A 13,054-nucleotide genomic window follows, 5' to 3' on the forward strand; every position below is an offset into this window, starting at 1 on the left:
AAAGAAAGAAAGAAAGAAAGAAAGAAAGAAAGAAAGAAAGAAAGAAAGAAAGAGAGAAAAGGAAGGCTGAGGACCTGAGTTCAACTTCGACACCCCTCATAAAAAGAGCCAGGTGTGGTGCAGGGTGTGGTGGGCTAGGCCATAATCCTGGCACTTGGGAAATAAAAGCAGGAAGACCAAGAGTTCAAGATAGCCTAGGCTACAAAAGATCCTGTACCAAAAAAAAAAAAAAAAAACAAAACAAAACAAAAAAACAAATCAATAGAGGACTGGAAAGGTGGCTCAGTGTTAAAAGCCCCAAGGAATGGGGAACGCAGCTCCAGGAGTCCAATGGTGGAGTCCCAAAGGATTTGTGAGCATATCTTAAAATGTCACCACTTGCCTCTGGCACACTCAGAAAAACAGTTTATAATTTGTTTCTAATGGGAAATTTTTACAAATACACAACTGCATACATACAAGCATATGAATAGACGAGTGGAAAACACATCTCCAGTCAGCACATGTAGGTGAAGGCTGCACTGCTCTGGACTAGAGTACCAAGCCCTGGCACCCAAATGCCACTCTAAGGTGTTCTACCATACAGAACACTGCAGAGTGGCCAGCTGGGCTCTGAGCAATCACTGAGTAGAAAAGAAATGCACTGTGCATATCAGTCACACAAAATGGCTTCAAAATGGCAAACAGCCTGTAGGAAATCTTGAGGTATTCTGAAGAAAGTAGGTCTGAGGAGAGAGTAAGCCCTTTCAGCTTCAGCTGCCCACAGGGCTTGCTGCAGCACACAAGAAGCTAAGGCTTAAAAAGGCAAAAGAACCCAAACCAACAAGTCCAAGTCATAGGGGTTCAACATGGCTCAACACGCGGAAGAGCTGACCAGGGACGAGTGGCTAAAACAAGACTGAGCCACTCAGCACGTTCCAGGTGTCTGCAGGTCATGAGGACAGCAGCACGTGCTGCCACTCTTCCAGCTATTCAAAGCTTCTGGTCCAAACAGATCTTCCCCCACTCACACTTGTGTGGTTGGGCTTGGAACCAAACCTATGGCCTTGGCAGAAGCAGCAGACCTGATACTGGGGCTCAGTTGTGAGGTTAGGAGTGAAACATGCGGAGCCGGTCTAGCCTGGAAGAGGCCTGGCACAGAGTATGTACCTTAAAAATGTGAGCTGTTGTCTTTGCGTTGATTCAAAGGATGGCCAGATGCTCAGTAAGGTCCCTTCCCACATCTAAGATGTCTTCATTGACTATTAATCCTGCCAGCCAGCTTCAATAATACCAATATAAATACTTAAGGGCAGGAATGACAACATTCATCTTCAAAGCCTGGATGGTGGGCATGCTTGAGAAACCACAGACAGGAGGCGGGCGCTTACACAGACACAGAGAAACTACAAAAATCAAAACTGAACATATTCAAACAAGTCATATCCTCTGTGTCCTGCTTTCTGGAATGAAGCTGGTTTAAAAAGAAGACAAGCTGGGCTACTGCATCTTCTCAGAGCAAATTAAGTTATTTCAATTGGACTGCTTGCCATGTCTGCCAACTAACACCCCCCGCCACACACACACAGCTGAAAACTTACTTTTTGGGTGCCAGCCGCTTGGATATTCTGCCATGTTGCTATAGGTTCTGTAGCCACCTGCCACTCTGGGTGAGTTTTCGTGAGTAACTTCACAAAGGTGGATTTGCCCACAGCTGCAATGCAAATGGCACATGTTGGGGGCTTCCCAAAGCCAGGTGACAGAGGCAGCCACCAACCTCTGCCGCAAGCACCCATCTCAGGGGAGCAAGTGACAGCTTTTCTGCCTCAAAACTTGGCAGCCATATGACTTGCTGTCAGCTTGGTGATGGCTTGGGTGGCTAAGCAGTTACCACAGGGCAACAGGGAGGAGACCTGGTCTTAGGATTCAGGCTGTAATCATAAAGAGCCAACCTCCAGATGCAGAGTATTAGTAACTGCTGAGAATATAACAGAACCTTCAAAAGTGGGTAAGACAGATGATGTGACTCTAAAGCTTGGGCTGTGACTGTAGAAACTGAAAGCTCAAGGAAAAACCATGAGCCTCACTCATTCAACAAACCTTATACCCGCGGAGGCTAACTTGTGCCTGTGACCGTCAAGCCCTGGAGTATGATGTAATAAAATACTGCATGGATTTTATCCTCAGAGGACATGGATGATGATACATAAGAAGCTAGCTGATAAACCATGCTGTCTGAGAAAGAAAATTGCAGAGTGTCTCAGGAATTGGGAAAGGCTCCTTTGAAGAAATGTTGTCTGAGGAAGCCGAAGGATGAGCAGTCGGCCGGGCTGGGGTGGGTGAAGGATAACCCACATGGGGAGCAGCATGAGCCAAGGCCTGGGAGAGGCAAGGAAGAGACTGTGGCAGCCCAGGAGCAGTGGGCAGGAATGTAGCACCAGGCGCGAGGAGAGGAGAGGTGAACAGGGACGGCCAGGCAGATAGGCCCTGAAGTGCAGGCCGCACAAAGCTTTGACCTCCCTGGGCAGAAGTAAGTGAGAAGCAATGGGCTTCAGCAGGGGCACGACAAGATTCCTTCTCAGCTTTTTCTTTTTTCTACATGTAGGAGCTTCCTGGCCTGTATGCGCGTATGTCTGTGTGCCACCTGTGTGCCTGGCGCTCCAAAGAGCAGAAGAGGGTGTCAGAGGCCCTGACATGAATTCCGGATGACGGGGGTGGTGGTGGTGCTGGAAACTGAACTGGGGTTTTCTGTAACAGCAATAAAATGTTCTTACTACTGACCAGCCCTCTGGCCCCTCCTTAGCCTTTATTTTTTATTTTTATTCTTTGGGGAGACAGGGTTTCTCTGTGTAGCCTTGGCTCTCCTGGACTCACTTTGTAGACCAATCTGGCTTCACACTCACAGAGATCTGCCTGCCTCTGCCTCTCCAAGTGCTGAGATTACGCCCAGCTGCTCCTTCTCAACTTTAAAAGACCACTCCATGAGCTATATAATAATGTGCCAAAGTTAAAGTTGGCAGAACAATCAGAAGTTAATTGTGGCTTGACTTGGGTGATAGCAAGGAGGTGGAACCAACCTACATCTAGCCCACCTGTCCTGAGCTCTAGGTCAGCAGAACCTTCTGGGTGCCCCATGCACAAGCTCAGAGTCAGCGCATTCCCCAAATAAACCATCACCAACCCAGCCTTCAGAGTACTGTAACATCCATTGCTGTCAGAATCTCCTTCTCTGGCAGACCTCCAGAGGCCCCAAGGCCTTCTGCCTGCATTTCTAACTTTTCCTCAGTTGTCCTTCTTCTGTTTGCACCTCCATACTCAGGACCAGATCCTCGGCGTCCCTATCCTCTTTGACTCCAGCTGTGTTTTCTACAACTGAACTTCCACACTGCAGCTGCAGTGCCTTTGAGGCACAGCTTAAAATCCTGTCAGGACTGGTGCACCTCTATAATCCCAGCATTCAGAACTGCTGGGGCAGGAAGTTCATGAAGTTGAGGACAGTGGGGGCTACACTGTGAATATGAGGTCAGCCTAGATACATTAAGACACTGGTTCAAAACCGAAATCCTTCTGCTTTCATCAACAACAGAAAAGTGTATCTCTCCATCCATCACCTGGGGGTGAGGCGGCATGCCAGGGCATGGAGAGATGAGAGGACAACTTGTGGGAGTTGGAGCTCTTCATGTGGGTTCTGGGGATCAAACTCAGGTCATCAGGCTAGATAGGCTTACTTCCTAAGCCATCTCACCAGCCTCCACGTTTTGTTTTCTGTTTTTCAAAACAGGGTTTCTCTATGTAGCCTTGGCTGTCCTGGACTCACTTTGCAGACCACGCTGGTCTCAAACTGAGAGCAATCCACCTGCTTCTAGGGGCCTCCCAAGTGCTGAGACTAAAGGTGTGCACCACCACCGCCCAGCTCAGTCTCAATTTTTAAAACTACTTTTATTTACTTGTATGCACAATGGTTGGTGTGTGGAGGTCAGAAAACAACTTGTAAGAGTTACTTCTCTACTTCTTTATGAGGGTCCTGAGAACTGAACTCAAGGGGCTGGCAGCAGGTACCTTTAGATAAACTTTAAGCCTACAGCCAGGCAGTGGTAGCACTTGCCTTTGTCCTAGCACTTGGGAGGCAGAGGCAGGGGGCTATCTTGAGCTGGAGGATGGCCTGGTCTACAGAGTGAGTTCCAGGACAGCCAGGGCTACACAGAACAAACAAACTGTCAAGCCTATAAACACAGTCTGGATAGAACAGGACCCAGCCCTACAGATAACCCTCTCATGTCTCAGCTTTCCTACTGGCCTGAGCTCCTTACAACCCCAGTCATACCATGATTCCTAACAGTGTGCCTGCACTGCTTTCCCACTTGCTACAGCATGCCCTCTCCACACCTGGTCCATTCCTACTCAGCCTTCCAGGGTCTGCTCAGACGGCCGTCCTGGGTGAAGCCTTTGCCGACTCTGAAACCTCTGAACTGGGCTAGCTAATCCTTTCCGAGTTCTAGATGTGACTTCGTCACTACCATGACAACTGTTTCTCTAGGTAGAAGATGGGGCTTCACTAGGACAGAAAACCAAACCCAGCCTCACATTCTACTTAAACATTCACTACACTATTTTCAGTTCCCTCCAAAAAGACCAGTCTGAATGAGTTGGTTCAGAGCTCGGAGCCTAGCACCTGGGAGGCGGAGGCAGGCATATCTCTTCTTTCGAGTTTGTGTCTACTTGCTCTACACACTGAGTCGTGGGCTAGCCGAGGCTGTGTACTAAGACCCTCTCTTAAAAACAAAACAAAACAAAACAAAACAAAACAAAACAAAACAAAACACCTCAATCTCCCTTATCAGAAGTGGTCTTTCTCAAGCGAGTTCCACCCTTTGGGGGAACCCAAATGGAACCACGCGCGTGTGTGATCGACCAGGAGTGCCAGGTGGCAGCACAGGGCCGCACATCAATCCGTGGCAGTTGTCGCACAGCACCTCACTCTTCTGAGAGCACAGGAGAACAGACAGCTTTGCACAGTCACGCTCTCCTCCGTCCACCTCCACCCAGCTTCGTGTGTTCATCTTGCTCTGCCTCTGCTCTGCCCACACAGATGTGAGTAAATGCCTTCCCTTCCCTCGAAGCTCCATGCCAGTGGCTTAATCCTCCCTCCTCCACGTCCAGCACCTCACCTCTTAAGTGAGTTACTTCTCTAGCTAGCTCCCTATTCCTACAGTGATGAGTAACCAACTGGTTGAGGTGCAGGTTTTTCAAACCTGCCTGTGCTGAGTAGGCTCCAGCTTAAAATATATGGCCTAGGCAGCTAATATCTAAAGTATAGGCTGTTCAGTAAGTCTGAAAGATGGTCCTTATGTTTAAGCTGAAAAGTTATTGAAAAATGTAAAATGATACTTATCTGAGTCAAGACACAGAGGACAGGGGACAACTTGCAGGAGCGGTGTCTACCTTACACCATATGAATCCCTGTGGACTGAATTCACATCCTTGGTTTGGTTGGCAAGTGCCTTTACCCACTGAACCACGAACCATCCTGCCAACTCCTGAAAACTATTTAAAGTAATATGAAAAAGCAAGGCATTGTGGCTCATGACTACAAGCTTTGCAACTGCGAGGTCAAGAGTAGAATATGCTCCAAGAGAGCCCTAACGTCAGTCTCTTCAAACACTGTCTCAAAACAAGCAAATTGAAGAAGTAAAACAAAAAGATGAGAGCAGGTGCTTGCTGATTAGAACTAAATGACCATTAGACATGCCTGCCTCTTTACAAGTGAAAGATGGAGGCTTCTACGGGTCAGGGAGCACCAACTGCCTATCTCCGGTCAGGCAGTATCAGTTCATCTGAGGGCATCAGAATTCTGAGAATTCAAGTCATGTCAGCTAAACACGCAAAATCTATTGTGCCAACAAATACAATGGGAAATCTACAGCTCCAATTACTGGAAGAGTCATTTCTGAAGTCCAGGGCACCCTGTGTACAGTAATTCCAAGGCTTCTAGAAAGTTTGCTGAGTAATCAAAAGCCAACATCAGCACAGAAAGACAGTAAACAGTGATGGAAGGGCCTGGGTAATTCACTACCAAGTAGCACTTCCTGAATACCCACACAGAAGTGACTAAACGCCATTAGACCTGAGCTGTGTCCAGGCACCACCCACACACATGGGACGGTCACTTCAATAATGCAAGGCTGTGTATTCAAATAAAACCTGGAGCTGGTGAAACTTTCCAGGGATGTGATAGCTACTGTTCTTCCAGAGGACCTCAGTTCAGGTCTTAGCACCTACACTGGACAGCTCACAATAGCCTGTAACTCCAGTTCCAGGTCAGACGTCCTCTTCTGATCTCTAGAGGCTTCACACTGGGGTTTGGTTCTCTACCGCCACAGAGGCTTGCTAATGTCTTCAGCCAGTGACCCTTCAGAGAAGTGTTTTTGTTAATCTCGGACTTAGCACACCTTAGTTGGCTCCCCCGTCACTGCTGTGTTTCTGGGAAAGTGTCCCCCTGTCAGGCTGCAGTAAGTCTTTCTTTAGAGCCTTGCTGTTGGTGTAGTCTAACTTGGTTCTACGGAAAGCACTTTCTTAGAGTGCATTACCTCAGCGAGTGAGCTTTCTAACTTTAGGGCAGTCGTTCCACAGCCTGACAGAGTCTTGTTGTAACTGCCTATCTTTTAAGTCAAGGCTTTTTCTTCTCACAAATGTCTCTATAAACTGCATGCTTGTTATATAATAGGGTAGTGACAGAAACTAAACTAATGCCCCAGATACTATATTTTCTGTTATTCCAAATTTAATATACTGGCATCTCATGGGAACTTTTAAAATGTACTATCACCTCTGGGCATTTTCTATTTTGTTTTTTGGGGTAGGAGGGGGTGGGAGGGGATGGGAGGGATCGGGTGGTTTCTCTGTGTAACCCTGCTGCCCTGGAACTATCTCTGTAGACCACACTGGCCTCAAACTCAAATCTGCCTGCTTCTATCTCTGCCTCCTGAGTGCTGGAAGTAAAGGTGAAATTAAAATTTTTGGCATTTTCTTTTCCTTAATAAGATGGAAACATGAAGAAAAAAGTTCAACTTGAAAAGCTTCTACTAAAGTCAATGAATGACATCTGACATATTAAAAAAAATTCTTCCCAAGAAACTTCAGTGTTTGTCATCACCTGCTGCTATGTCCACTCAGCCAGCAGAGGCTCTGAAGCACCTACCAAGTGGCGCTGTAGCTAAAGCCATGAATGAAGCAGGCTGGGCTCTGTCCTCCAGGACCTTCTTCTCCAGCCCTGAGACTAAGCCCAGGATAACAAAGGTTCTAATCCTAAAAGCATTCTGGGAAAACTTGGTAAATCAATCAGTAAGCATTAAAGAAACTTAATACTGTCTATTTGGTTTCTCTTACTTTCTTTTCATGGGAAATTTTTTACAAGAAGGAAACAGAAATGTCCCTCACAGCTCAGAACATGCTGTGAGCTCAGCCCTTCTGCATGAAAGGGCTGACTGACGGTGCTGCCCTCTCCCACCGCCTGCCTCCTATCCTTCCTTCCACTGCCACTTTCTCTCTGAAGCTCCTTGACCTCTCTCCAGCTCCACTTCATGCCTGGCAGAGTTAATTACTGCCTGCTCCAGCTTACCAGGCTATTAGGCTGTAATTATTTGTTCACTCTTCCTCTCTCACCAGCCAGGCTGGAGGCTCACTTTATAAAGACAGACTGTACCTTTCTCCTTTCCCATGCCGGGTGCCTAGCCAGGTCCTAAAAATAGAAATGTGGGGATACGAACAGAGACAAGAGAATCCAAGATCCGGTATTAGAAATCCGTTCTTCCCCATCAGAGTTCTTTGTTCATTTTTTAAGCTTGATACAAGTAAGACACACCGGTCTGCACAAGACACCTGAGTGAGGAGAAACACGTCTTCAGCAAAGCCCTCTACTGCCTCATACACAAGTCCCCAGACAGGAATTTACTGTCTCTTCTCACAGAAGGTCTATGAAAGTGAACTATCAGAATGGGCGCAGATGACCCACTGGTAGTTACCTCATATGGCAACCTACACTTTAATTGGGATTTGTAGTTACAAAATAATGGACTTCAGCAGTGACTGACACACCTTTGTGATAAACAAACTAAAACATCAGCTAGGTATGTCATTGTTTGCATTTACATGAGTTCGGATGCCAAGCTTTCAACTGCGGTCATACACCGTGCCTGGCTTCAGGATCATCCCAGAAGCCATTCCCTTTCCTGTGTACCAATGACTAAGCTGTACATCGATGTGCTAGGACAGGATTCTGGCAATGAGTACAAAGGCAGGGCCACACAAAGATGAGCAGGGGACTGGTGGCTCCAGTCCAGTACCAAGCATGCAAATAGCCTCAACAGCACTCAAGTGCAAACGGTTATGTGTAGGAAGTCCTGCCAGCCCACAATGAATGAGTAACTCAGCATGGAACACATCATCTGGGTGTGTGGTGATGAAGGTAACTGGTGACTAAATCCAAGTCAGATGCAGTCTCCCAGGTCACTCTTCATCACCTCCAAGGATTTACCTACCACAACCTGTCACCAGCTCCATGCCTGGACTCTTAGTTCCAACTCCAGTCTCTCTGCTCTTCGGGTACCTAGTCAAGTCAGCTCAGGATCTCCTCTGTGTGTCTCAGATTCCTCAGACAAAATGTATCACTCTTCCCTCCCCAGAACTTCTCTTCCTTTATTTCACCCTGTTTCCTGAGTCAGAGCCCAGCCTCTAACCTGGCATCTTCCTCTAAGCAGTCACTAAGTCCTGGCAGCCTCAATTCCAGACTACCCTTGAACTGTCACCTCCTTCTCCCTCCATTCAAGCCTGTGTCATCTTTCCTCCTTCAACTGCAGCCATGGAAACTAGTTTATTTACTCTAGACCTTTCCAATTTACCTACTTACGCATAGAACAGGCTACAAACAAAGCACTATGGTTAATGCAATCAATGTGATAAAGTAGCCACTTTATGAAGCATTTGATAAACTAGTACACCTAGCGGCTTACCGACATCTGCCCACTGCGGACCTTTCACTCTGACACCATTATTTTTCTTGTTACTGTAGTAAACTACCTGACAAAACAACTGAAGGAAGGAAGGGCTTATTTTAGCTCACAGTTTGTCTCCATCATGGCAGGAAAATCATGGTATCGGGAAGGTAAGGCAGCTTTGCATCCAAAGAAGGAAGTATGGAGAGACAAATGCTGGTACCCTGACCTCCACATAGGAGTCATGGCACACAAACGCACACACACAAAGTAAATAAATGTAATAAAAAAAGAAAAAGATGTTTTCCAGTAACTAATCCCCCTCCTTTTGTTTTGAGACAGGGTTTCTCTGTGTAGCCTTGGCTGTCCTAAACTTACTCTGTAGACCAAGATGGCCTCAAACTAAGAGATCAGCCTGTCCCTGTCTCCTGAGCACTGGGATTAAAGGTGTGTGCCACCAAGCCCAGCTAATTTCCTCTTTTGACCAGACCATTTTTAAACCCAACTTACTAATGTGTTTCAATCTTGCATAGAAAGAAAAATAACCTAAAAATGCTCAAACCCTCTTCCAATTGTAGATACCACCCCATACCATGTTCTAGGAAACATTTCAGTTGTTTTAACTACCCCTGTAATTCTTCACTTCCATTCTCCTTGAGTCTAAGAAAACCAGGCTTTCACATCTACTCCTGAAGCTGTTCAAGATCACCCAAATCTTCACTCAAACACCACTACCCAATTCACCATTCCCTCCCTTGGAACATCTTAGCATGGCTTTCAGGATTTCACTGTCTTTTGTTTCTTCTCCTACCCCAGTGGCCTTTCTCAGTCTCCTCTGCTCCATACTCATCTTCCTGATGAGGTCCTTTCCTTCAATATAGTCTTTTGGCTTTAAATACCGTTTATATGTCTAGCTTGGCATCCTCCATTCACATACCCAACAGCATAATCAACACTTCTACTTAACTATCCAATAGCCATAGAGAAACCTGATATGCTTAAAACCAACTCTTGAAACCACTAACACAACCTGTTCTTCCCAGACTCCTCTATTGAAAATAATCTGAAATGGGTGTGTTATGGCACAACTGTAATCCTAGAACTCAGGAGGTAGATGCAGAAGATGTATGTCCAAGGTCGGCTTGGACTACACAGGTAGTTCAAGGCCAGCCTCAGCTACAAAAGCAAGATGTGGGGAGGGGAGGACAAAACAAAACCAAAACACATGGTCTGGGTTGGAGAGACCCAACTGCTAACTGCGTAGCAGTTAGGAGTGCTTCTTGCTCTTACAGAAGACCTGAATTTCTTCCCAGCACCCATATCAGTAGCTCACAAACACCTGCAACTCTCCCAGCCTCTGAGGAAACCTGCACCCATGTGCACATACTTACACATACACACATACCTTAAAAAAAGAAGGCTGGGGATAGATTTCAGAGCAGAGCACTTGGCTAACATGCACAAGACCCCATGATAAAGTAACTAAGTAAACAAAAAAATTCAAGCTAAGTCTTCCAAGCTGTTCAAGTACAAATGACTGAGGTCATCACTGACTCCTCCAACACTGCACACTCCATCTATCACCAGGTCCCGCTGGCCCTACCTTAAAATGTAACTTCCACCTGGGCCCAGTTTATCCTGCTATCACTGCAATGGCTTTCTATTCGACCTCTGCCACTTCCAATACACCAGACAGGTGATGCTTTGTCCCTCCACACCTCAAACCATTGAATGGCACTCTGTCTCAGGTTGAAAACCCATGATCGTGTTTGGTTGCTATCCACGGGAAGCCTGCTCTTTTCTGAAAAGAAATGGAGGAGTGGATGGGGTGGGAGGGAGTGACTGGGAGGAGAGCAAACTGCAGTCAGGATGTATGAGAGAATACGTTAAGAAAAACAAACAAAAAACCAGCCTGAGATCTATAGACCCTGGTCATCCTTCATACTTCTCTCCCTCCACCTCCCTCTTGGTCGCTCTAGCTCACCTGAACGGGCTCCCTCCCACTCACTGAACAACCCCACCTGGAATGCGCAGCTACTCACACGGTTCACTCCCTCACATTATTCAGGTTCTTGCTTAATCCTCATCAGTGAGGTATTTGCTGAGTACCCTATTCAGAAGACAATCATCCTCAACCTCTCAGCCTTGATGTGGAGAATTTTTATTTATTCTGCTCATGGCCCTATCCTCAGGGCACATAGGGTGATTCATCACAGGAATAAAATGAAACACTATTTGCTGCTAGAATGTCTTCAGCAGTGCAGACCAGCTGATCCTGTCACAGATCAGTGTCTGTGCAGGGCTAAGTACCCTCAGACTTCAGCAGCATTAAGTTAAACCCTTTGGCTTCCATCTTGTTTTGTTTTTTAAGATACTGGGTTACTTCTAACAAAGCATGTAATACATACTTGTGAGAACTTTCTGAATGGGGCAGGCAAATGTCTGTGAGTTTGGGCCCAGCTTGGTCTAAACAGCAAGTTCCAAGCCAGCTAGGGCTACATAGTGACTTTCTCAAAACAAACACCACCATAATAATTTGTTGTGCAATTAACATGGGGTACTGCAAAACAGTGAAAATTGAATCTGTTAAGAATTGAATCTAAGGCAGGTAAGTGGTGGCACAGACCTCTAATCCCAGTATTCGGGAGGCAGGCAGATCCGTGAGTTCGAGGCCAGCTTGGTCTATAGAGCTGTTCCAGAACAGCCAAGGCTACACAGTGAAACCCTGGCTCAAAAAAAAAGGAAAAAAAAGGAAAAAGAGCCTAAATAAACAACGGGTCAGTTTTAAGTGTATGTTCCAAATGCTGCATGTGACACGCTAAAATTATCTAAAATTCTATGTAAACTGGACATTTATTTTTATTTTTGCTAAATCTGGTAATCCTATTTCAGGAAAACAAACGGCCACTGTCGCGTCTATTTCTAGCAAATGAAAAACGCCAGTAAAGCAGTATATTTCTGGGGCTATCTGAAGCCTGCTGGCTTTTGCGTTCCCGTGGGTGGGTAGTGGGCGGGTTCTGAGGCCCAATGTCTCCGAAATCAAAACCCACGTTGCACAGTGGAAGAAAGGCCCTGACAAGCAGAACCAGCAGGTGTGGCGGTGGCAGCAGAAAGGGGTGAGGTGGGCCGGGACGGGGCAGGATGCGGGGCCGGCTGGCTTTCCCAGCCTCTCGGTCACCTACTCGGCGGAGGCCAAGGCTACACAGCCACTTTCTGGCCCTTACCGATGTTGCCTTCGATGGAGAGCCTTCGGAGACCGCCCCCGGCGTGCATGCCCCTGGCGAGGACCGGCAGAGGCAGGGAACGGAAAGACGCGCGGAGTCGACGCACGAGGGACCGGCCTGCAGCCATCCCACCCAAGCTTAGAGGGGCGGGCACTTCCGCCGAGCGCGCTTCCGCCCGCCGGGAGGCGGCTCGCTGGCGCCGCTGACGTCAGACGACCGGCAGGCAGGAAATGCTTGGTCTAAGCTCGCTAACGCGGGGAGCGGCGGTGGAGTGGGTCGGTGAGGCTGTTCTCGCGATGTTTGCAGCGCTGTGGGCTCTCTCGAAGTTGCTGGGCGGGAGGGATTGCTGAGTGGAGAAGTTCAGGCGATTGTCACCCTTTCGTTTTTTTAATTACATTTATTATTTATGAATGCATATTCATACGTATGTAATTTAATATATGGTGATCTAATTATTAGATACATATTTTTGAGTGTGTGGCGTTCAGAGGACAATTTGAAGGAACGGTTCCCCGTTTTCACTGTGTGGGTCCCTGGGATCAAACTCAGGTCGTCGGGCTTGGTGGCAAGTGACTTTAGAAATTATGGCCTTGGGCATGCTAACCTTTTTATTTTTATAGATAAATCAAAATACGTGGGGAATTGGGGAGACAGCGTAATTGTAAAGTGCTTGCCGAGCATACATAAGGCTCTGGGTTGGATCCGCATACCATAAAAGTTATAATTAAAAATCTTAAACCGCTGGGCGGTAGTGGCGTGTTCCTTTAACCCCCACACTTGGGAGGCAGAGGCAGGCAGAAGGATCTCTGTTATTCGAGGTCAGCCTGGAGTCCCAGGAGAGCCAGTGCTACACAGAGACCC

The 13,054-nt window shown here is 47.0% G+C and overlaps 1 protein-coding gene across 3 annotated transcripts in view; it reads right to left on the minus strand.

Annotated features, from left to right (window-relative positions):
* Nucleotides 1–12,351, minus strand: part of Dguok (deoxyguanosine kinase) — a 25,851-nt gene extending 13,500 nt beyond the window's left edge. For 2 of the 3 annotated variants that reach the window (XM_055596393.1, XM_055596394.1), the window contains exons 1-2: nt 12,194–12,351; nt 1,581–1,693 (exon numbers count right to left, since the gene is read on the minus strand). In XM_055596393.1, the coding sequence (XP_055452368.1) occupies nt 1,581–1,693; nt 12,194–12,320 (240 nt within the window). In that variant the 5' untranslated portion in view covers nt 12,321–12,351. The remainder of the gene's footprint in view (nt 1–1,580; nt 1,694–12,193) is intronic. The other variant, XM_055596395.1, reaches the window with a different exon arrangement.
* Nucleotides 12,352–13,054: the final 703 nt, after the last annotated feature.

Source organism: Psammomys obesus, unplaced genomic scaffold (genome assembly GCF_907164565.1).
Source record: "Psammomys obesus unplaced genomic scaffold, mPsaObe1.curated_primary_1811, whole genome shotgun sequence".
NCBI classification, from domain to species: domain Eukaryota; kingdom Metazoa; phylum Chordata; class Mammalia; order Rodentia; family Muridae; genus Psammomys; species Psammomys obesus.